The sequence below is a fragment of the Mesoplodon mirus genome (genome assembly GCF_964341445.2).
Source record: "Mesoplodon mirus genome assembly, chromosome: 3".
NCBI classification, from domain to species: domain Eukaryota; kingdom Metazoa; phylum Chordata; class Mammalia; order Artiodactyla; family Ziphiidae; genus Mesoplodon; species Mesoplodon mirus.
This window is the reverse complement of record NC_138978.1, coordinates 41,214,332-41,239,313: the sequence shown is the minus strand read 5'-3', so window position 1 is coordinate 41,239,313 and position 24,982 is coordinate 41,214,332. Positions and strand designations below refer to the sequence as shown.

Genomic DNA, 24,982 nt, shown 5'->3' with positions numbered 1-24,982 from the left:
AATCATGATTACACACACACACACACACAACCATGGGCTCTAAAACGTGTCATTTTACGTGGCACAGAACAAATATGCAAGTATGGGGATATAAGATGGACATTCCAGGACAGTTTTTTTTTTTAACTACCTAAGAAAACTGTCAAATGTATTCACAAACAGAAAATATCAATCAGGAAATCCTGAGACAAACAAAGGAAAAACAGAAAAGGGTTATATTAAGCTTGGGACAAGTACAGAAAAAAAAGAAAGAAACAGAGGCAGCTTAAGAGCTGTATCTTATTCTTCTTTTTTTATCAGCCACAGCTCCCAGCATAATACTTCAACATAATGGCCATATATATAAAATTAACTGAATAAAAATAATGAAAATAAGATATGCTGCAAAGAGGTAACAGACCAAGAGAAGAGAGCCCAGCTCTTTCAATCTGTTTTATGTGCCATAAAAAAACAGGAGGACAGGGACCTCCCTAGTGGTTCAGTGGTTAAGACTCCACGCTCCCAATGCAGGGGGCCCAGGTTCGATCCCTGGTCAGGGAACTAGATCCCACATGCATGTCACAACTAAGAGTTTGCATGCCACAGCTAAGGAGCCTGTGTGCCGCAACTAAGGAGCCCACCTGCCACAACTAAGACCCAGCGCAACCAAATAAATAAATTAAATAAATATTAAAAAGAAGAAAAGGACTCAAGATTCAAAGAGGTAAGAATTAATTATATACTAAAAAAAAAATGGAGGACATGGCAGAAGCGATGCCATCCTCAGGGTAAAAAGCAAATAATGCCAGTTCTGGGGCAAACAGTGGTACAGGAAAAGATGGCTCAGTCTCAGGTGCTATGAAATGACCTAAAGTTAATTACACATAAAACAATCTTCAACCCCAACCATTAATGTAAATCTGGGGAGCTACCTTTGGTCATTTCCACAGCTCTTCAAAGGCAGCTACCTTTGTCAGGGGCCCCCAAGGCCACCCTCAGGTTCAACAATATACTTGTACTCCTGACTAAAATTTATTACAGAAAAAGGGAACAAAACAAAATCAGCAAAGGGAAAAGGGGCATGATGAAGTTCAGAGGAAACCAGAGGCAAGCTTTCAAGATTTCTCTCCCAGTGGAGATACACAGGACACATTCAATTCCTCCAGCAACAAATTTTGATTAACACACATGGAATGCAATCTACCAGTGAAGTTCATCAGACTCAGTGCTCTAAGTTTTTATTGGAGCTGCTTACACTGGCACACTCTGCCTACTACATACCAAAATTCCAGGCCTCCAGGAAAGCAGGTATTCACATTGTTTGTATAGTCTAGACACAGTCAGTCACTCTCATCATTTAGGGAAAGCTTTATCAGTGTAAGAAACAGTTTACAGTTCAAGTTCCCAAATGCTAACCAATGGCCAATCTTGCATGCAGGCTTTTTCAAGTACAGCAGTCTCAGGCCTTGTAAAATCTTTTCTGCACACTACTCTTTCTTAACATTCCCCCCTTTCAAGGCTACCAGTATGCACATATGCTTGAACCAGCCCTGTACTCTAGATATTCTAAGATAAGAAAAGACACACTGCAAAAATGCAGAGTGACAACTCACTTGGAAGCTTAAAAAAAAAAAAAGACCTGAGTCATACACCATAAGTAGATAATTTTTAGAAAAAGTGATTTTCACCTAACGTTTGTGGACTCAACTATTACATACAAACATCAAATATTATGTTAGATGGCTGTTGCAGGGAGCAGTGAATGGGGGGAAATTTTTGTAAGAAACGAACCTTGCTGTCAAGAAGTATATAATCTAGTGATAGATGGGATCTTCTACCAAGATTCCCAGCAAATATTTACAAATGTTAACCCTATGAGAAAAAAGAAAATAGATATGTTCATGGAGAGAAGGACTTTGAAAGCAATCTTCATAACCCTTACAGTAAAACAATTATTCAGAATTTTAGAGATTGTGTTAAAAACAATAAGAATATCAGAATACTCAAAACCGATTCATTTTGCAAATGTTTACAGAAAACCCACTACATGCTATGCTTTGTGCTACGCTCTGCAGTCCAGGTGTAAAGAGAAACACGTGCTCAAAGACTATCAGATGAGAGAAAATTTACACAATGATCATATCATCTAATATTTCCTAGAGTTTCCAAGCATTGTTCTAAGAACTTTACATATACAAATTCATTTAATACTTAAGACAAAAAGACAATAACTATTTTAGATAATTTTTATTCCCATTTTACAAAAGGGAGAGCATTACAGAGAACTTAAGTAATTTGTACAAAGCAATGCATCTTCTAATGGTGGCAACTAGTTTAAGTACTCAATCTCCATTCACACTCTTGGAGTCTACCACCTATATATAGTAATAAAGGTTGTATAAGGTTTAATTGTGGTACAAATAAAGTTTAACAACTCTGTTCAGGATGAGGGAGTCACAGAAGACTTCACAATGGAGGGAATCACTGAACTGGATCTTAAAAGATGCACAGAAGTTGACTGAACAATCTAAGCAAAAGGAACAATATATGCAATTCCACATAAGGTTCCAAGAGTCATATCAAGTACTTTGATTTCCCATTTGAAAACAGAATTTATTAAATGAAAAGTTTACAGAATAACTGCTATTTGCTACTATACATTATTTTTTTAAAGAACTTATATTTTTACATACACAAACTTAAAATTAAGGTACAGTAAATGCTATATTTACATGTATTTTAATGAACCAGAGCACTGTAGAATGATGGAATTTCTGAACTATAAGAGATGGTTTCTGGGATGAAGACACTCAAAAACAGGTTTATGAAAAAAAAGAATCAGCAGTGCTTTGAATAAAACTGCAACATGATTTAACATAATTCATAGTCAAAACTATGTATAAATAAGCTCAATGTTTAAAATATTTGCAAGATGTACAGGATATCATCCATTTGCCCCTCCAGATCATTCACTGTACCCCAAATGTAGGCTCATTATGAAGTATGTCAACAGGTTCCCTTGCCCTCTTCTGTCCAGATGGGTTCAGCCAATAGGTAGCACTAGCAAGAGGTCGGAGAAAGAACAGAGGGTAAGGGAGAGTAGAGGAGATTCATTCTCCTGGGTTGGTCGCTGCAAGGTTGTGTCAGGCGGGCTGCTTCATACTACCACAAGTCATGCCAACTGTCAGGTCACTTTCTATACACAGCCTCCTCTGTCTCCAAGTTCCAAGGATCACTTCTTCCCCTCACCCTTTCAGACCCAGGGCTGGTAACAGCACCAGGTTATTATTAAGGAGAAGGTACTACGTACATGTTGCCATTTCACTACATCCTGCCTATATCTCTTTATTATAATATCATAATTTGTCTGTTCTTTTTCCAGCCAAAACCATTTTATGTGGAATAAAATTAAATGTATTTTCAACTTATTTGCATACTCTAAAGACGAGAAAGTCTTTTTAACTCAAAGAGAAATTTTTATGTAATCAAAACCAAGTAAAACTTTCCCTATATGTAATCCTGATCAAAATCTTCAATATGTGAATAGCTGAGAAAATTGAGTATCAGTAAGTCCAGCAAAAAAGTGCAGTTCAAATCACCCAACTTGCTAAAGACGTGCCTCTCCACTTACTTACAATTTTGAAATAGACCTCAGAGTCAGACCTGGTTTTGAATCCGTACTCTAACATTCACCCACTATCTTACAGCAAAGTACTTAACTTTGTTTTGTTCATCATTGTATTCTGAGCACGCAGTACAGTGGTGATACATAGTGGGTACCTCATAAATATTTGTGGAATGAATGCACAAATTCATTCTGCAGACCTGAATTTCCTCACCTGTAAAAGAGGATAATTATGTCTACCTCACAAAAAGAAAATTTATGTTCCTGAGAAAATAAAGAAGAATATATGTAAAAAAACCTAGGTACAGGGTCTAGTAAACATTAGTTCTCTATCCCAACTCAAATATCTCCAGGATTTCTATTTTGTTTACATGACAGAATGTACAAATATCAATACTTTGCAATCTTTCCTCAGCACTGTTAATTACACTTATACATAGCAATATACGACATTAATGGTCCAATTAAAAGACTTTCTGGGGCTTCCCTGGTGGCGCAGTGATTGAGAGTCCGCCTGCCAATGCAGGGGACACGGGTTCGTGCCCCGGTCCGGGAAGATCCCACATGCCGCAGAGCGGCTGGGCCCATGAGCCATGGCCGCTGAGCCTGCGCGTCCGGAGCCTGCCACAACGGGAGAGGCCACAACAGTGAGAGGCCCGCGTACCGCAAAAAAAAAAAAAAAAGACTTTCTGTAAAAGATTTAAAACAAAAACAAAAAGGAACAAAACCTGTAGCTATAACTTTTAACTGGTGATTTAATAACACTATCTTTTTTTTCTTAATGAAAAACTTGCATAAACATTGTCATGTATGTCATGTATTCTAACCCTCAACAAATCCAATAGATGTTTTTCAGTAGTCCTAATCAATCAACCAATTTATCTAAAAATTTTTTAAATCTTAAATGCTTTTTTAAAATATGGAAGGGGGCTTCTCCGGTGGTCCAGTGGTTAAGACTCTGCGCTTCCAATGCAGGAGCATGGGTTCGATGCCTGGATGGGGAACTAAGATCCTACATGCTGCGTGGTGTGGCCAAAATAAATAAATAAATAATTAAAAATAAGATAAAATGATGAAAAAAAATTTTTTAATATGGAAGCCACTATTTTTAAAGTTGTACACCTTAAATTCTTTACAAATTATCAAAAAAGATACGATAGGGGCTTCCCTGGTGGCGCAGTGGTTGAGAGTCCACCTGCCGATGCGGGGGACGCAGGTTCATGCCCCGGTCTGGGAGGATCCCACATGCCGCGGAGCGGCTGGGCCCGTGGGCCATGGCCGCTGAGCCTGCGTGTCCGGAGCCTGTGCTCCACAACGGGAGAGGCCACACAGTGAGAGGCCCAATTAGCTAAAAAAAAAAAAAAAAAGATATGATTAAAATGTTTACAAAATTCACCTCTGAATTTGTTCAGGCAAAATAATTAGCCTATTCTTTTGCTTCTCACTTAAGGATGTTCTCGAGAACAAGCAACTAGGTTTCTAATATTCTGTTCAATCTCATGAAAATCTCCCAACTTTTATTTTAAAATCTCTTATGAAACTTTATTCTCATACCTTTGAAAAGATACTAGGTGGCATTAGAAACACGTTCCTCTTGCAAAAAAGAAGAAACCAAGAGTGGAAAGGAGAGCAATTCTCAAGTTAATAGGCACTGAATGTACTTTTTTTAACCTAAACTCCTATAATTCTTACTAAATTGAACACTTCACTCTTTTATACTATTTGATAAAGTGAAAATTCTTCCCTCTTATGGCTTGTGCCTTTTGTGTTCTAAGAAACCTTTGCCTCACCCAAAATCACAAAAATTTTCTCCAGTTTTCCTTTACATGTTTTATAACTTTAGCTCTTACATTTGGGTAATTATCCATTTCAAGTTAATTTTTGTATACAGCATGGGGTAAGGATCAAGGTTCATTTTTTTTTCCATGTAAACTGTTCTAGCACCATTTGTTGAAATGACTCTTTTTTCCCCATTAAATTACCTTGCATATTTGTCTATTTCTGAACTTTCTATTCTGTTCCAATGATTTGTGTGTCTATCTTTACACCAATATCACAATGCCTTGATTACTGTACCCTTACAGACACTCATAAAATCAGGTGGGGCGATTCTTCCAACTTTGGCCTTTTTCAATATTGTTTTGGTTATTTTAGGCCCTTTGCATTTCAATATAAACTTGAAATCATCTTTTCACTTTCTGAAAAGTCCTGTTTGGGTTTTGATTGGAACTGAATTGAATCTATAGATCAATAGGAGAATTTATATCTTAATGTTATTGAGTCTTCCAATCCATGAACATATCATATTTTCTATTCATTTAAGTATTCTTTAATCTCTCTCAGTAATGTTTTGTAGTTTAAAATGTACTGGTCTTGCAAATAATTTTTTTTAATTTACCTTTAATTATTTCATATTTGTAAGCTATTATACATAGTAATGATTTCTTTTTTTTTTTTTTTTTTTTTTTTTTTTTTTTTTTTTTGCGGTATGCGGGCCTCTCACTGTTGTGGCCTCCCCCGTTGCGGAGCACAGGCTCCGGACGCGCAGGCCCAGCGGCCATGGCTCACGGGCCCAGCCGCTCCGCGGCATATGGGATCCTCCCAGACCGGGGCACGAACCCGCATCCCCTGCATCGGCAGGCGGACTCCCAACCACTGCGCCACCAGGGAGGCCCCATAGTAATGATTTCTAAATTTCAATTTCATTGTTAGTATAGAGAAATACAGATGATTTTTGCATATTTTTATAAACAGATTTTGATGTAAAACAGTGATAAGAAAATGAAAACATGAGCCACAGACACGGAGAAATATTTAGAAAGTGTATATCAAATATATAACTTGTATTCAGAATATACAAAGAACTCTTAAGAATCAACAGTAAGAAGTCAAACAAGCTAAAATTTTTTAAAGGACAGAAGATTTGAACAGGTAATTCACCATAGAATACACACACACACACACACACACACACACACATATGTCAAACAAGCACATAAAAAGCAATTCAACCTCATTAGTCATCAGGGATATGCAAATTAAAACCACAACGAGATATCCCTACACACCCATTAGACCAGCTAAAATTAAAATGATAATACCGAGTACTGAAAAGGATGTGGAACAACTGCTGGTGGAAATACAAAAATGCCAGTTCCTCATTTAGATAAGCATACACTTATCATACATCCCAGGAATCTCATTCCTAGGTATTTATCCAGCAAAAATGAAAGTGTAAGTCCACACAAATACTTGTACACAAACTTTCATAGCAGCTTTCTCCATAATAGGCAAAAACAAGAAACAATCCAAATGATCATCAAGTGGTGAATAGATAAACAAAGTCTGATATACCCAGGCCAGTGGAACACTTTCAGCAATAAAAAGGAACTACTGATACTCAAAACAGCGTGGATGAGTCTCAAAACCATTATGCTAAGTGAAAGAAGTCAAACACAAAAGATTACATACTGTATGATTCCATTTATATGAAATTCTGGAAAAGACAAAAAAACCCACAGTGACATAAAGCAGGTCAGTGGTTGCCAAGGGCTGGGACTTGGGAAAGAACAGACTGCAAAGGAATACAAGGGAACATTTTAGGGTGACAGAAATTTCCATACCATGATTTTCTTTATCTATATCATGGGTGGTGATGGTAGTAACACAACCATATACATCTACGAAAACTCATCAAATTGCACACTTAAAATGGGTGAACTTTATTCTATGTAAATTATACCTCAATGAACCTAATTAAGAGATAAATATAGATATCTCCAACTTTCACAGTAGAAAAGGCAAAAAGTTACAGCTGCAGAAAGGTAAGCCTGAAAGGGGAAGTTGCTGAGTTTGGAATCTCTGTAACATAGAAGTAGGCAGAACAAATATCCATGGTGTTTCTCTTTGAACTCATATGTCAAAATTAAAGAATTATCATAAGAGCTAAGAAGTATGGGAAAAGGCTGTAAGTAGTACCTTGGATTCTTAATTCCTTCAAAGGCATATCCCAAATATGTCACTTCGAAAAAGTTCTGAAATATTACTACGTTAAAAATACAGGGCTTCCCTGGTGGCGCAGTGGTTGGGAGTCCGCCTGCCGATGCAGGGGACACGGGTTCGTGCCCCGATCCCGGAAGATCCCACATGCCGCGGAGCGGCTGGGCCCGCGAGCCATGGCCGCGGAGCCTGTGTGTCCGGAGCCTGTGCTCCGCAACGGGAGAGGCCACAGCAGTGAGAGGCCCGCGTACAGCAAAAAAAAAAAAAAACAAAAAAAAAAATACAATAATAGGGAATTCCCTGGCAGTCCTGTGGTTAGGATTCCATGCTTCCACTGCAAGAGGCATAAGTTCAATCCCTGGTTGGGGAACTAAGATCCCACATGCTGCGCAGCACAGCCAGAAAAAAAAAAAAAAATCCCCACACAATAATACTCAAAGCCACAATGAGATACCACTTAATACCCACTAGGATAGCTATAATTTTTAAAAAAACAGAAAATAAAATATATTGGCAGGGCTTCCCTGGTGGTGCAGTTGTTAAGAATCCACCTGCCAATGTAGAGAACACAGGTTCAAGCCCTGCTCCAGGAAGATCCCACATGCCACAGAGCAACTAAGCCCGTGAGACACAACTACTGAGCCTGCGCTCTAGAGCCCACAAGCCACAACTACTGAAGCCCACAAGCCACAACTAATGAAGCCCGTGCACCTAGAGTCAGTGCTCCACAAGAGAAGCCATCACAATGAGAAGCCCAGGCACCACAAAGAAGAGTAGCCCCTGCTCACCACAACTAAAGAAAGCCTGCACGCAGCAATGAAGACCAAATGCAAACATATATTAATTAATTTTAAAAAATAAAATGTTTTGGCAAATATATAGAAAAAATGGAACCCTCACACACTGTAGATAGGGATGCCAAATGATGCATCCACTGTGGAAAACAGCTTATTGGTTCCTCAAAAAAATAAACAGATTTACCATACGACTCAGCAATTCTACTCCCAGGAAGGAAGGTATATACTCCAAAGAACTGAAACCAGGAACTCAAAGAAATACTTGAACATGAATGCTCACAGTAACATTATTCACAATAACGAAAAGGTGGAAACAACCCAAATGTCCATCAACTGATGAATGGATAAACACAATGTGGTATATCCATTCGATGGGATCATATTCAGCCATAAAAAGGAACAAAGTACTGATACATGCTACAATGTGGATAAACCTCAAAAACATTATGCTAAATAAAAGAAGCCAGACACAGATCATATACCGTGTGATTCCATTAATAAGAAATATCCAAAATAGGTAATCCATGGAGACAGAATGGGTAGTTACCAGGGCTAGGATGAAGTTAAAATGCACAGTGACTGCTTCATGGATAAAGGTTTTCCTTTTACAGTGACGAAAATGTCTTGGAACTTGACTTTAATTCAAACTTCAATCTAGTTTTGAGCTTTGGGCTTTTCAAAGGTTACTTTTCTCTCTGTTAAACCTCATTTTGCTGGTTCTTCTTGAACCATCATTTCCGTTTGTAAGGCTCTGACTGAATTTAACATTCAACATGTCATCAGCATGTGATACTGATGCATATGTGATAAGCAATTTCTTCAGTGTCTTTATCCAAGATATTGATTAAAATGAATTAAGACAAGGACAAGAATAGAGGTGTGTGTGACATCATTTCAGGCTGGTACTGACACATTAAATCAACCTTCTCTTGTGGACATTATACTTCAAACAAGTATTAATCCAACTAGCTATAACATTAGCGAAGGTATTCCAAAAGTCCTTTACTCCTTCAATAAGTAATTATACATTGCCTACTATGTAGGAGATATAATGCTACATGTCAACTAGGAACATGATGATGGAAAGAGCCATTCCTTGCAAATGATCAGTCCTATAAAGGCATCATTCCTGTGAAGGCCATGTCTGCCAATAAAGTAAAGAAAGAATCCCAAAAGTATATTTGGAGAATTAGTCAAACACTATCAATTAAAAGATTCTTGGGATTTATAGCCCTCCTATTAAAATGCCAATATTTGGTACAATTCACTGGTTAGGTCAACCTAACCAGTGAATTGTACCAAATTACTTGAATCCAATAGACTGATTTCAGAGAAAAAGCATCCAAGCCTAATCTTTCCATCTGTGGTCTCTGTCTCTAATGCCTCATTCCCAATTTGCTAATGTCAATGAAAACTCATCCACTCAATAATTACTTATTACTATATTTTATAATAATTGTTATAGGAAGCTATGGAAAGATTTTAAACATTACAGCTGGATAAATATTAACCAAATGAAAATTTTAGAAGATAAAACTAAAAAAAGTAAGAATAGACATATCAGATTTGTGGTTTTGAAAGAATAGACTTTAGAGTGCAGAGTGGTTGGAAAGGAAGAAGAATGAATACAGGGTTAACAGTAACGAGGCCCCAGCAATGATCCAAGAGACTGAAAATGTGGCTTAAACTGGGCCACATCCCTCGTGAAAAAAAGTAGACCACTCAGAGATGTTGGGATCTAGGACTTGATGGGTGATTGGATGGGGATAGAGTAAGGGCAGAGGAGGAGTCAAAACAGACTTCTAGGTCTCTAGCTTTCTACTACTGGGGCGGGGAGGGGGATGGGTCATGGTGCTATTTAACAAGACAGGGAACAACCGAAGAATCAGTTTAAGGGAACAGAGAGGAAGAATAAACAGATGGAGCGAATCACAGACAAAGATCAAAGTTGCAGATACCACTTGACATATTCATGAGAAAGCAAAGAAGGAACTAACCTTATTTTAAAGATTATATACATATAATCTTATATATGTATTTTAAGATATATATATATATATATACCTTATATATATCATATATTATAATTTACATCATAAAAGGATATGTATATATGTTGCAGGAAGGGGGACCCCTTCCAGAGCCCGAAAGTGGGCTCTTGTCTAACACTTGGAAATGAATTGTCTGAGGAGACACATGTGCTGACAAAGCAAGAGACTTTATTGGGAAGGGGTGCCCGGGCGGAGAGCAGCAGGATAAGGGAACCCAGGAGAACTGCTCTGCCACATAGCTCACAGTCTCAGGTTTTATAGCAATGGGGTTAGCTTCCAGTTGTCCCTGGCCAATCATCTTGCTTGGCTCATATTTGGTCTGACTCAGGGTCCTTCTGGTGGCTCGCACATCTCTCAGCCAAGATGGATCCAAGTGTGAGGGTTTCTGGGAGGCTGGCAGCACATATCGTCTCCTCCCTCCTCCTTTTGGCCCTTCCCAAATTCTTCTGGGTTAGTTTTACAAGACATACTATGGGCTGGTGTGTCCTCCCTCCTTTAGGCCCCTCCTGAATCCTCCTGGTTAGTTTTCAGGTGGCAGCACCTAGTTCTTTATCAGAACCTCCTGTTGTGAGACAATTCACGCAAGCGGTTATCATTGTGCCTGGCCAAGGTGGGCGGTTTTGGTCAGCGGTTCCTGAACATATATGTATGTACATATATCTTAAGATTAATAATTCATCTTGGACAAGATGTCATCTAAGTTTTTCCCTATCCCTAGTAACATACAATATAGTAGTACGATTGTATGATCCTTTTTATACATGCTCTGGAAACCACTAATTGGAATCATTGTCACTATACATATGGGGGAAATGGGCCTTCAGAGAAATCTTCTCAATAGATACTAGGAAAATAATCACCTAGATGTCGTCAAAATGAAAATATTTGCTACATTAAGGCTTTTGGCTATCCATTCTCCAGAGTCTGGTCAAATCTAACCTCCTTCAAATTATCTCCCCAATAATTATACACAGCTCAATTCTTGTCTCCTTAGTTCCTTTTAAGTCATAATTAACATTTTATTAAGTGTTGTTACAATACTTTAAAATTGTTTTGTGTTGTTATTATGTGAATCTTTTTGACCCAAAAATTCTCTGGAGGCTGGGTCTATGGGCTACATAGGGCCATAACTCTATTAACAACAAGAATACGTTATAGGACAGATTTTTCAGAAATGCCACAGCCAGAAGCTGGGGTGGCATCGAGGTATATTCAGTGTAAAGTAAGTCAAAGCAGGAAATGTATTCGATACTATCAAATGTGCCACCAAACATAAAATACCCAACTGGAAATCCTTGAGTAGGAGAATGGAAAGGGAGGAACTAGCCTGAGATTACTATAAGTAAGCAAATAGCTCGGGAAAGAAAGGCACAGGAGGGAACAAAAGGCAGATCCCTGGGAGGAAAGAAGTAACTGGATTCAGGTCTAAAGAAGTAATGATTTTACAAATCCATATATAAAAAAGACAAATAACCCAATTTTTTTAATGGGCAAAGAGTCTGAATAGACATTTCTTCAAAGAAGACATACAAAGGGCCAATAATCACATGAAAAGATGACCAATGTCATTAGTCATTAGGAAAACACAAATCAAAACCACAGACACCACTTCAGACCCACTAGGATGGGCTAAAATCAAAGACAAATAATAGCAAACGTTGATGACAATGTGAAGAAACCAAAAATCTCATACACTGCAGTTTATCAAACACTGCTACATTTAAACAGTTACCATACGACAAAGCAATTCCACTCACAAGAAAAATGAAAACTGTCCATGTGAAAATTGTAAACAAATGTTCATAGCAGCATTATTCATAATAGTCTAAAGGAAGAAACAACCCAAATGTCCATCCACTGACAAACAGACAGACAAAACATGGCATATCCATACAATGGAATATTATTCAGGATTAAAAAGGAATGACGTACTAATGCATGCTACACAATGGATGGACCTTGAAAACATCGTCCTAAGTGAAAGAAGCTAGTTACAAAAGGTCACATAGTATAAGGCTCAATTTATATGAAATGTACAGTACAGGTAAATCTATGGAGGCAGGAAGTATATTAATGGTTACATAAGGCTAGGGAGATGTGAAAATATGAAGGTGATAGCTAAAGGGTATAGGAATTCTTTCTGAAATGATGAAAATGTTCTAAAATTGACTCCAGTGATGGCTGCATGTATCGATGAATATACTAAAAATCATTGAATTGTACAGTTTAAATGAGTGAATTTTATCATATGTGAATTATGTCTCAATCAGCTTTAAAAAAAAATTAATTCAGGAATATTCTACTTCAATTGGCCTAAGCTAGGAATTCAGCAAACTCAGTCCAATAATTTCCTCTGCAACAAACCACCCTAAAATGAAACATTCAGCTTTACCTTAGTGGCAGTAGTTCTCAAAAGAGTGCATCTAGAAGTAGGTATAATGCTTTTAAGAAAATACAGATGCCTGGGACCACCCCAGACCCACTGGATCAAAATCTCTATGACAGTACATGGATTTTTTTTTTTTAAGTTCCAGATGTTAAAGGGAGGAGAGATGGGGCTTTAATAGACATGCTGAAAACAAGTAGGGAAATTTGAATATGGTTTTTATACTAAATTGATGTTAAACTTCTTGGATGTGACAATACAGGTGACCCTTGAACAATGCAGGGGTTAGAGGTACTGACATCTCCCAAACCCTCCCCACCCCTCCATACAGTGGAAAATCCAAGTATAAACTTACAGTTGGCCCTCCCTATCAACAGTTCTGCATCCCAGGATTCAACCAACCATGGATCCTATAGTACTAGTATTTACTATTGGGAAAAATCCACATATAAGTGGGCCCACCCAGTTCAAACCAGTGGTGTTCAAGGGTCCACTATATATTGTGGTTATTTAGGAGACTGTCCTTGATCTTAGGAGAAATACTTAAGGGGGAGGTGAGATAACGTCTGTTACTTGCTTTGAAATCTTCAGGAAAAAAATATACACATACACACAGGTTAAACAAAATGTGGCAAAATGTAAAGTTACAACGAAATAGGTCAATCTAAGTAAGCTTAATTGGGTATACACTGTACCATTCTTTCCATTTTTCTGTAGGTTTGATATTTTCAAGATAAAAAGTTGGGGGCTTCCCGGGTGGCACAGTGGTTAAGAATCCGCCTGCCAATGCAGGGGACATGGGTTCAAGCCCTGGTCCGGGAAGATCCCACATGCCGCAGAGCAACTAAGCCCATGTGCCACAACTACTGAGCCTGCGTTCTAAAGCCCATGTGCCACAACTACTGAGCCCGCATGCTGCAAATACTTAAGCCCACGCACCTAGAGCCCATGCTCCGCAACAAGAGAAGCCACCGCAATGAGAAGCCCGCGCACCGCAACGAAGAGTAGCCCCTGCTCACCGCAACTAGAGAAAAGCCCACGCGCAGCAACAAAGACCCAACGCAGCCAAAAATAAAATAAATTAATTAAAACAAAATAAAAAGTTGGGGAAGTTCCACAAATGACCCTGATGGTCCCTGTGGCCTAAAAGTCACAGACTTCTTCCCCTATCTCCACTTCCCAGGATGGACAAATGGACAAAACTTTCTACTACCTATATGCCAACCCAAAAGATTTATGGTCCCAAAGAGTAGATAAGATTATTTTAACGGGAACAAGCTTCTGTTATTGTACCCTGCAAATTACTGTGTGCCTTGTCCTACATTTAGAGGGAAGAGTGTGAGATCAGCAGAAAGTTAATGGGTCCCCTAAGTAAAGAGGCAGGGCCACTGAGGGTAAAAGGGTACAAGATGCAATAATAGGCAGAAAACAACCTGCCCAGACTACACAGCTTAACCTCTGTTAGGTCCTGTCTACTATACAAAGTCTAGACAAAGAAAAGCCTCATTCTTTTCACCCAGTATATACTGAACTGCCTACTATGTGCAAAACATGTTCCCTATCTTCATGTACTAAATATGTATACCACAGAGCTGTACACAGACGCAACACAACTTCACAAGATTTAGAATCATTTCTATGAGAAAGCTCCCTCTCAGGAAATTTATTCATTAAAGTTAGAATCATATTGAGTCTTATTCTTGACTCTCACTATATAATCAGTACCAGTGACAGCATGAGAGCAATCAGAATACAGTCTATTAAATTCCATTCTTTTCCATACTTCGCTTTGAGATATGAAACTAGCCAAACCCTAAAAAGGGAAATAATAGATGCAATAATGACGAATGACAACCAAGAACTTGTTCATGGAGCAAGGGACCATCTGTACTAACACTTACCAAGCCAGCAGTAAGAGAAGGTGCAGACTGTCCGAGGGACTGATTCCTCATTCGAACCAGGTTTGATGCTTCTCCTGAAGACTGCCAAGTCACTTGTCCCACACTGCTATGTACACTGCCAGACAAGGGGAGCAGCTGCTTACCTTCAACAACAAGGTTTGGAAAATTAACAAATTATTAATTAATAAATGAAAAAATACAATGATATCAAGTGGATTATAAGTACATTGATCCAGAGACTTCCCTGGTGGTCCAGTGGTTAAGACTCCACCCTCCCAATGCAGGGGCCCAGGTTCGATCCCTGGTCAGGGAACTAGATCCCGCATGCTGCAACTAAGACCCAGCACAGCCAAATAAATAAATAATTTTTTTTTTACAGTACATTGATCCAAAACAAAGTGAAGTCCCTCCACATCCATTTTAGAATCTGCAACCCTCTAAAAATTCCAACTATATTGGTGGTGGTAAGAAATGCCAAGTGGAATACTGAACTGAGTTGATGACTATTTTAAATTCTCTGTAGGGACTTCCCTGGTGGTGCAATGGGTAAGACTCCACGCTTCCAAAGCAGGGGCCCCGGGTTCAATCCCTGGCCAGGGAACTCCGCATGCATGCCGCAACTGAGACCTGACGCAGCCAAAATAAATTAAATAAATATTTTAAAAAATTAATTCTCTGTAATATCCACCACCATGCCAGGACCCAACCCTGACACCCAACCTAGCAGGCTAAGAGTTTTCTAGTCCCTTCCATCCTACCTAGTTTCTCACCAACTCAATGCAATAAGAGTGGAGCTGACAGCTTTTCCTAGACAAATTTGGTCCTTAGGTTTCCAGAAGACAAACACTGAATATATACTATTCTTGCCAGGCTCCATGTGTTCAGTCCAGGTTGACCAACTGCCTTAATCCCACTGACAGACTACAAGAAAGTCACTTATAAAGACTGAGCATCTAGAATTACAATGACTTTCTACCTGAGGTTCAAGTCCCATTTCAACTCCTTCCCTCACACCATTCTCCACATTGCTGCTAGTGATCTAATCAGAACAAATATGGTCACATCATTCCCTTCTCATGACTCCCTACTGTTTAAAGAATTAAGCCACACTTTTTGCTCGTTTTGTTTTGTTTTTTTGTTTTTGGCGGCGCCACACAGCATGTGGGATCTTAGTTCCCTAACCAGGAATGGAACTTGCGCCCCCTGCAGGGGAAGGACGGAGTCCTAACCACTGGACCACCAGGGAAGTCCTAAGCCACACTTTTTTTTTTTTTAATTTATTTATTTATTTTGGCTGAGTTGGGTCTTCATTGCTGCGCGCGGGCTTTCTCTAGTTGCGGCGAGTGGGGGCTACTCATTGCGGTGGCTTCTATTGTTGCGGAGCAAGGACTCTAGGTGCGCGGGCTTCAGTAGTTGTGGCACGCAGGTTCAGTACCTGTGGCTCACGGGCTCCAGAGTGCAGGCTCAGTTGTGGCGCATGGGCTTGGTTGCTCCTTGGCATGTGGGATATTCCTGGACCAGGGCTCGAACCTGTGTCCCTTGCACTGGCAGGAGGATTCTTAACCACTGAGCCACCAGCGAAGTCCCCTAAGCCACACTTTTTTTTTTTTTTTTTGCGGTACGCGGGCCTCTCACTGATGTGGCCTCTCCCGCTGCGGAGCACAGGCTCCAGACACGCAGGCCCAGCGGCCATGGCTCACGGGCCCAGCCGCTCCACGGCACGTGGGATCCTCCCAGACCGGGGCACAAACCCTTGTCCCCTGCATCGGCAGGCGGACTCTCAACCACTGCACCACCAGGGAAGCCCCAGCCACACTTTTAAAACACTAAAAAACACTAAAAAGATCCTCCGTAAACCCAGATTATCTTCCTGGCCTCATCTCCTTCCAGTCTTTCCAAACCCATTCACTCATTCAACTTAAATATTCTGCCCTGCATATTCAGCTGGCTTTATCTTGATCATCAATTCACTTGAAAACCCTTCTTTTTCCTGGCAAAATCCTGTTTGTCATGGAAATACCCACTTTATAAAGAGGTATGAGCAAAAGGAGGTTTGGGTTTTGTTTTTGCTATAACATATCCTTTTACAGCAAACAAAGTGTGATGCAACTTATTTGCAGGGCAATTTAGCAAAACCTATTATAATTTTAATTTGAGTATGCTTGGACCCAGCATTCCACTTGTAGGAATGTAAAGAAAAAAAAGTAGACCAGAACGTCTCCCTAGCAATGCTCATCATGAAAAAATTGGAAATAAGATAAATGATCATTACCAGTTAATTATAATATCTTCACGTAATGACATACTGAACCCATTAAGAATAATGAGGCAGCTGAACATGTAGTCAAGAGAGAAATGATCAACATTTCCTGTCAAGTGAAAATAGCAGAAAGGACACATATAGGGACTTCCCTGGCAGTCCAATGGTTAAGACTCCACGCTTCTACCACAGGGGGCACGGGTTCGCTCCCTGGTCGGGGAACTGAGATCCCACATGCCACACAGCGTGACCAAAATGTAATAAAAATTAAAAATAAAAAAAATTTTTTTAAAAAGGAAGCATATAGCATATGATCCCAATTTTGATTTTTAAAATAAAGTTTATATATATTTATATAAGATTGTAAATGTATATTTAAATATAATGGAGTATATATAAATGGTTTGGAGGGAGGGAAAATAGAAGAAAGTAAAGATTAAGAAGGACTCTTCACTTTGACATGATGCATGTTATTATACTCAAATTTTTTATAACTGGCATATTTTATATTTTTGATCAGAAACACACAATTTTTTAAAATCTAGTTATCTTTCAAGTCTGCTCTCAAATGCGTGCTTTAATGAGAAGTCTTTCCATAAAACGCTCCACAAAAAATAATAATGGTTCTGTACTCAAAACTTCCACAAGCCCAGAGTAGAGCCTGCCTGGTTTCTTTTCTTCCTTCTGCAAATGTTGCCAAGCTCTCCAGGCGATCTGCCTATAGATGAGGATCTATATAACCTAAAGGAAAGCTAGTTTGTTAACTTCCCCCATCCACATATACAAAGGCTAGTATCACAACTCTATCTCTCTTCAAAATAAGGGCCTGCTCGGGAAAGAGGCTTACACAACAGCAGGAGAAACCCATTTGGACATCTACTGGTCAGGGCTTGAAGCATACCAAGAACTGCCAAGAATCTGAGGAACACAAACAACTTAAAAACAGAAGGAACAATATGAACAAATGGAGCAACTAGCCCTTTAGTAAACAAATAACTCAGAAAAAATGAAAACTTCTTGGGCTTCCCTGGTGGCACAAGTGGTTGAGAGTCTGCCTGCTGATGCAGGGGACATGGGTTCGTGACCTAGTCTGGAAAGATCCCACATGCCGCAGAGCGGCTGGGCCCATGAGCCAATGGCCGCTGAGGCTGCGCGTCCGGAGCCTGTGCTCCACAACGGGAGAGGCCACAACAGTGAGAGGCCCGCGTACCACAAAGAAAAAGAAAAAGAAAAAAAGAAAACTTCTTAAAAATTCTAATTATTATTCTTACAATTTGAGGATATTTTTAAGAAACATTCCCAGTTAAAGATGGCTGACTGAGCACATACTTGTATTTTTGTCCCCCAGGAAACTCCATTAAATGAGAATAAAGAGGGAATTCCCTGGCGGTCCGGTGGTTAGGACTCAGCACTCTCACTGCCAGGGGCCCGGCTTCGATCCCTGGTCGGGGAACTAAGATACCGCAAAATGGCCACATGGCGCCACATGGCCAAAAAAAAGAGAGAGAGAGAGAGAGAATAAAAACAAAATAAATAAACAAATAAAGGCTATCACCAGAGAGAGAAAGAGAGACAGAGACAGATACATAGACACTCTACGAGGGAATGAACAAAATTTGGGGAAAATCTAAAGCATATAGATGAATCATAACCAATGGAACTGGGCAAAGAAAGGCATGAAGTATAATAAGCTTAGTGGAGCTTGTAGTTAAATGGGGCATCAGGCTGCCCTTCAAAATCTCAGGTAAGTTCAGTACTCAGTACTTAGATACCTAAGAGGACATAAAGTAAGACATAAGGCTGAAATCAGAGTAACTGAAAATCTATAGACAGAACAGTCAAACACAACCACATTCCCACATTGTACCACTCAGTAGCCAGACAATTACCTCACAGGACAGAAGGGATTTATTAGCATCTCAGAGCAAAGCAATGGATTCTGGCTCTTAGGTGCTCAAGAGAAAAAAAGTTGATTCAGAAACAAAAGAAAACTTAAAAAAGAAAATTTTAATCCAAAAATAAAAAATCTATTTACTCATAGAGAACTAGAAGATAAATACATCCTTAAAAGAAGAGCAGAATGCTATGGGAAAAAAACAAACAAGAAACAGCTCTATGTGATTAAATACATGACTGACAAAATAAAATTTCAATAGAAGAGTGAGAAGAGAAAAAGGGAACAGCCCTGAAAAGGTACAAAAATAAAAAGAAACTGAAAATTGTTTACAGTAGGCCAAGGAATGTAATAGGATTACATTTGCTTCTTCAACTGAAGTCAAATGGATTCTCTTTCTTCCATACTCTATTGATTGCTTAAAACTATGCCACATTTTAATTGCTTCCTATTTGGGCATGATGTCCTTGTATTAATTTTTCCCTTTGAATTTTTTAAGACTTTTCTATGGATGAGGTGGGGAGGCACTATGGGCTTTGGAATGAGTTTTGGAAATAAGAGAAAAAAGAAAATAAAAAGAAGCAAAGTTTGTGAAGTCTACAGAAGTAAGCAGAGAGCACAAATCATATTGAAAGGGAATAACCAGTGATAATGGTCAACCAAGAAATACCCAGCAGGTTCAGGAGGTTAGCATTCAGAGATGCCATGAGGAAACAGGGAAACAGTAAAGAAAGGAAGACAGCCTTACCCACAAGTGTTTTATATAACACTATTACGACAGAAGAAGGTGTCAAGATGCCAAGTCAGTTGATACACCCTTAAATATTGACAAAACAGTCACACAACTCTCTTTGTTTTTTTTATTTTTTGGGTTTTTTTTGGTTGCATTGGGTCTTCGTTGCTGTGCATGGGCTTTCTCTAGTTGTGGCAAGCGGAGGCTACTCTTCGTTGCAGTGCACTGGCTTCTCAATGCGGTGGCTTCTCTTATTGCGGAGCACCAGCTCTAGGCACACGGGCTTCAGTAGTTGTGGCATGCGGGCTCTGTAGTTGTGGTTCGCAGGCTCTAGAGCACAGGCTCAGTAGTTGTGGTGCATGGGCTTAGTTGCCCTGCAGCATGTGGGATCTTCCCGCACTGGGGCTCGAACCCGTGTCCCCTGTATTGGCAAGTGGATTCTTAACCACTGTGCCACCAGGGAAGTCCCATTCCCACAACTGTTAAAAGAAAACAAAATTAGATACTTACCTGACAAAGAACTGGCCAGGCTTCCTCTCCGTAACTTAGAGTCATCCTGACTAAGTTGTCGTTGAAGTTTAGCTTTTCCAGTGGATGAAAATATGTCAGGATTACTGAGCTTCCTGAAGAGCAGGGGACTAAGACCAGTTATCACATCCTTCAAAGTGAAAAAAGTAAAACATAAGCCTTTAATGTCTTTTCTGAAAGTATAAGAACTAACTTATATTAAATATCTCTACAACGTTCATTACAGTTAAAAAGTGCCAACATTTTATATTTCCTGTCCAACAGCTAAAGCCAGAAACAAATTTCTTAGTGACAGCTGTTTGGGTATGCTGTGAATGATGTGGGACATTGAGTATAAAATGCCAAAGGAAAAATAGGGGATGAGATTCACAAGGTGACACAATAAGGCACTTTGATAGGATATATTATCCATAATGAGTACATGTCTAATTATGTTTATTTACTTTTCTCCATTTATTCACACTCTTCCTGTATCTAGTAAAGAAAAGCATATTTTAGTTTTTAAAAAATCATAAATAATAGACCTTCCTTTACCTGTCATACAAAGTTAGAAATACCCCTAACATTCAATTAATGCTAAAGTAAAACTTAGAGCCTTCTTTATGTCTATAATAGGAGCTAAACTCATGTTTTCAATGAAAAATTATAATAGTACAATGGAGGAAATACAGACAATATGAAGCATTGACAGTGCCTTCCCATTGCCTTTATTTTAGTCTAACCCATCCCAATGCCACTTCCTCCTCACTCAGTAAGCATCATCAGGATGCAGACATTTTAATGCAAACACCCACCTAATTAGCAGCATTAATGAGAAAACATTCTGGGTAAAAAAATAAAAAATAAGGCAAATGAGGCCCATCTTTTATATTTTAGTGAAGGAAGCTACAACAAACACAGATAAGTAGCACATCAATCTGACCTGGACAGTACAAAGACAAAATGAGAAGCATAAGGAGAAATAACTGAAATCTATGTTACCTGCCATTTGAAAAACAAGACACAAGCAACTGGTACCATAGCAATACTCAAAGCCACAGGGGGGTGGGAAATAAATGGAAAAATGCCTGCCTCCTTGAGACAAGATTTTTTTAGAGCCTCTAAAGGGGACTTCCCTGGTGGCACAGTGTTTAAGACTCTGTGCTCCCAATACAGGGAGCCCAGGTACGATCCCTAGTCAGGGAACTAGATCCCACATGTAGGCTGCTACTGAGAGTTCACATGCCACAGCTAAGGAGCTGGCGAACTGCAACTAAGGAGCCAACGTGCCTCAACTAAGGAGTCAGTGAGCCACCACTAAGGAGTCCGCCTGCCGCAACTAAGACCCAGCGCAACCAAATAAATAACTTAAAAAATAAAAATAAAGCCTCTAGGGTCATATACTGTGACCGGTGAGTTCACACACAGGAAAGTACAAACATTGCTTAGCGGTGGCCATCCAGAATATAATTTACAAATACCCCAGCGTAAAAAGAAGAGTGAAGTTGATGAAAAATAACTGAAGAGAAAAGGGAAAAGGTTTTTTTCATTTGTTTTTGGGGTTTTTTTTTTTTTGGCCGCACAGAGTGGCTTGTGGGATTTTAGTTCCCCAACCAGAGATTGAACCTGGGCCCTTGACAGTGAGAGCACAGAATGCTAACCACTGGACCACCAGGGAATTCCCAAGGAAAAAGTATTTTTAAAATTGGTAGTAAATGAGACTTCCCTGGGGGTCCAGTGGTTAAGAATCCATGCTTCCAGTGCAGGGTACGCGGGTTCAATCCCTGATCAGGGAATAAATCCCGCATGCCGCACCTAAGATCCCGCATGTCGCAACTAAAAGATCCAGCAGGCTACAACAAAGATCTCGCACGCAGCAACAAAGATCCCACAACTAAGATGCCACAACTAAGACCCAGCATAGCCAAATAAATAAATAAATAAAAATAAATATTTTTTTAAAAATTGGTAGTAAATGGATAAAAGGATAAAGGGGGATATTTAGGCACTGTACCATTAAAGCAACTGATGTGCCCATCCAACTCTAAAAGGAATGAGCAGGGAGAAAGGGGAATTGGAAGGAGTAGTCAATGCAAAAAGAGAAGGCAGCAAAGGAACAGCCTATATTCCCACCAACTGGTGTGTCGAGGATGAAACAGTACCTATGCATCAAGTAGAAACCATGAAGAAAGCAGGGTCTGGGCACTAATGCTGGTGACCCACCAAAAAGGGCTGGCCATTCACAGAAGCAACACCTCAGCAAGCAGCTTTGGGTGGAGGGAAGTGAGAAGGCCTTGTAAGATATCATGCTGAAGGAATATCCTATGTGAAGGCAATATGGAAAGGAAAGTATCCCAAAAATATCTTACAAATGAACTTGAGAGAGCCAGCACTTGGATGCCTGCTACACTGTATGGATGAACAGTTAGTCTTAGCCACGAAAGGATCGACAACCGATGGGATTAGATCAGCACCAGTTAAAAGAAAGTTGTGGCTCATGGGCTCTAGGGCACAGGCTCAGTAGTTGTGGCGCAGGGGCTTAGCTGCTCCACAGCATGTGGGATCTTCCCGGACCAGGAATCGAACCCGTGTCCCCTGCACTGGCAGGCGGATTCTTAACCACTGTGCCACCAGGGAAGTCCCAAAAGAAAGTCATATCCTTTTCAATCTCCCTATTCCCTATCATAACATACCAAAGTAAAGAAGCCAGAAAACAGAGGAGAGGAATAATGAAAGCAGATCATGCACCTTCTTATTCCAAGTCTCCCCGTCAAAACTTTGCAAAGGGAAGGAAATATAAATGGGAAATGAAATTCAACTTTTAAATCAGGAACATCTTTTTAACTTTTACTTAAGTATATTACTCATTTCAGAAAAGTACATATACCTAAGCATATAACTCAATAAATTTTGCAAGTTAAACACATCCATGGAACCAGCATCAAGATTAAAAAAAAAAAAAAAAAAGACATAACCAAGCATTCCAGAAAGCCCCCTGTGCACCCTTCTAGTCACTACACTACCCCTCCAGGGTAACTACTATCCAGGCTTCGAACAGAATATTAGATAAATGGAATCACTCTGTATGAACTGTTCCGTATCTTGCTTCTCTTGCTCAGCTAGACTGCACTTTTTAAAACAGCAGAACATTACTGAATTTACCAAAGAATTCATTAAAAGACAGGAAAAGAGAATGAAGCAAATAAAACAGAACCACACATAGCCCAAGAAAGAAAAAGGGCATGGGAAGAGGAACTTCCTTTCTAACTTCCCAACTAATTTGCTTCTTGCAGTTTTCTAGTTCCCATTTCTAGTCACTTATGAGAGATCCAGACAAACCACATGTTTTCAGATTCAACAGAATACCACTGTACCCTTATAGTAAGCTCCCCCTTTCTGCTTAAATTGGATCAAATTTCTATCTGGTTCCTATCATTTCTACACTCAAATGATTCTTCAGCAGAACAGGGAGTTAAAGGAGGGGAAGGAGCCTAGGATGACTTCCAGGTTTCTGGCTTGGATAGTATCCCAGGGAATATAGCAAGAGAAACAAGGTTACAAATAAAACACTATTATGGCAATATTAACATAACTACAAATTGCAGTACTCTTCCAATAACTATTAGGGAAACTATAAACATTTAACGTGAAAGAAATAAAACAAAGAAGACATGAATAACTCTCTTCAACTACAAGAGGGCTATCTGTTATAGGAGAGTAAACTTCTTACTTCAGAGGCCAGTTTGATATACTGGATAAAAATAACAGAAGGAGAAGTAGGTTTAATTATAGGAAGAACCATCTAACAGTGAAAAAAGGCCATCTTAAAAAGAATGGACTGTGCCCCTAGGATACTGAAAAAGTAAGGTGAAAGTTGGCCTAAGCAGTGACTCTCAAAATGTGGTCCCCAGACCACCAGCATCAGCATCACCTGTGAACTTGTTAGAAAGGCAAATTCTAGGGTCCCACCCCAGATCTACTAAATAGGAAATTCTGGGGGAGGGGAGCAGCAATCCGTGTTTTAACAAGCCCTCTAGGTGACTGTGAAGCACATTAAAGTTTGAGAACCACGAGACTAAATAAAAAACTTTCAATATGATGCCATCAACACAAATATATGTTGACCAATTGTGAGGATCGTGTCACAGATTATTTGAAATTGACTTAAAGTACTCAAGTTTGCAATCAGTATACTCTCTTAATTAAATGAAAGCAGGTTCTTGGTAAACACTATCAATGAAATAGTCAGTTCACTTACGTTACAACATTCTTTCTTAAGTGAGATTTTTTAAAAGGCAGAATTACAGCCTGCATGCCAGAAATTACATATCATGTGTATTTATCTACTGTAACAATAACATATCTAATATATGACATATAAATTTCAAATGTCAAAAAAAAGGTTGAAAATTGCCTGACTACACAATATCTACATGCTCCTTCCAACTCTAAGAGCTTATTGCTTTCTCTTTTAATTCAGAGTACTAAGTTGTGGCTATTTTGCCTATTGCTCTGGGAGTCCTCACAGAGAGTCCTCCCTCTCTTGATCAGAACCATTTCCCTCCTCCACAATATCAAAGCAAATCTCAGGCTAACTTTACCCACAAGGCTAGTGTTGTGTTTATACTGTATCATGCTATTAAGGATAGGACTAGAAGTAAGCAAAGGATTCACAGCTGAAAACAGAAGTCTACACACTAAAAACTTGTCTATCAGGCTAAGAACCTGGGCTCTCAATAGAGTTGTTTTATCCCAAATGAATGGAAATTCAGTAGGTGAAGAAAAATCCATGCCCTATGGCAGAGTCTTCCTGACCTACCTTGCCAAGAGTCAAACCCAGGTGCCACACT

General features: G+C 39.4%; 1 protein-coding gene across 6 annotated transcripts in view; it reads right to left on the bottom strand.

Moving 5' to 3' along the window:
* The window catches only part of MAST2 (microtubule associated serine/threonine kinase 2), a gene marked incomplete at its 5' end in the record, with an annotated part of 199,710 nt that overhangs the window by 154,543 nt on the left and 20,185 nt on the right, over nt 1-24,982 (bottom strand). For all 6 annotated transcript variants that reach the window (XM_082614571.1, XM_082614566.1, XM_082614569.1 and 3 more), the window contains 2 exons: nt 14,739-14,881; nt 20,136-20,283. In XM_082614571.1, the coding sequence (XP_082470697.1) occupies nt 14,739-14,881; nt 20,136-20,283 (291 nt within the window). The remainder of the gene's footprint in view (nt 1-14,738; nt 14,882-20,135; nt 20,284-24,982) is intronic.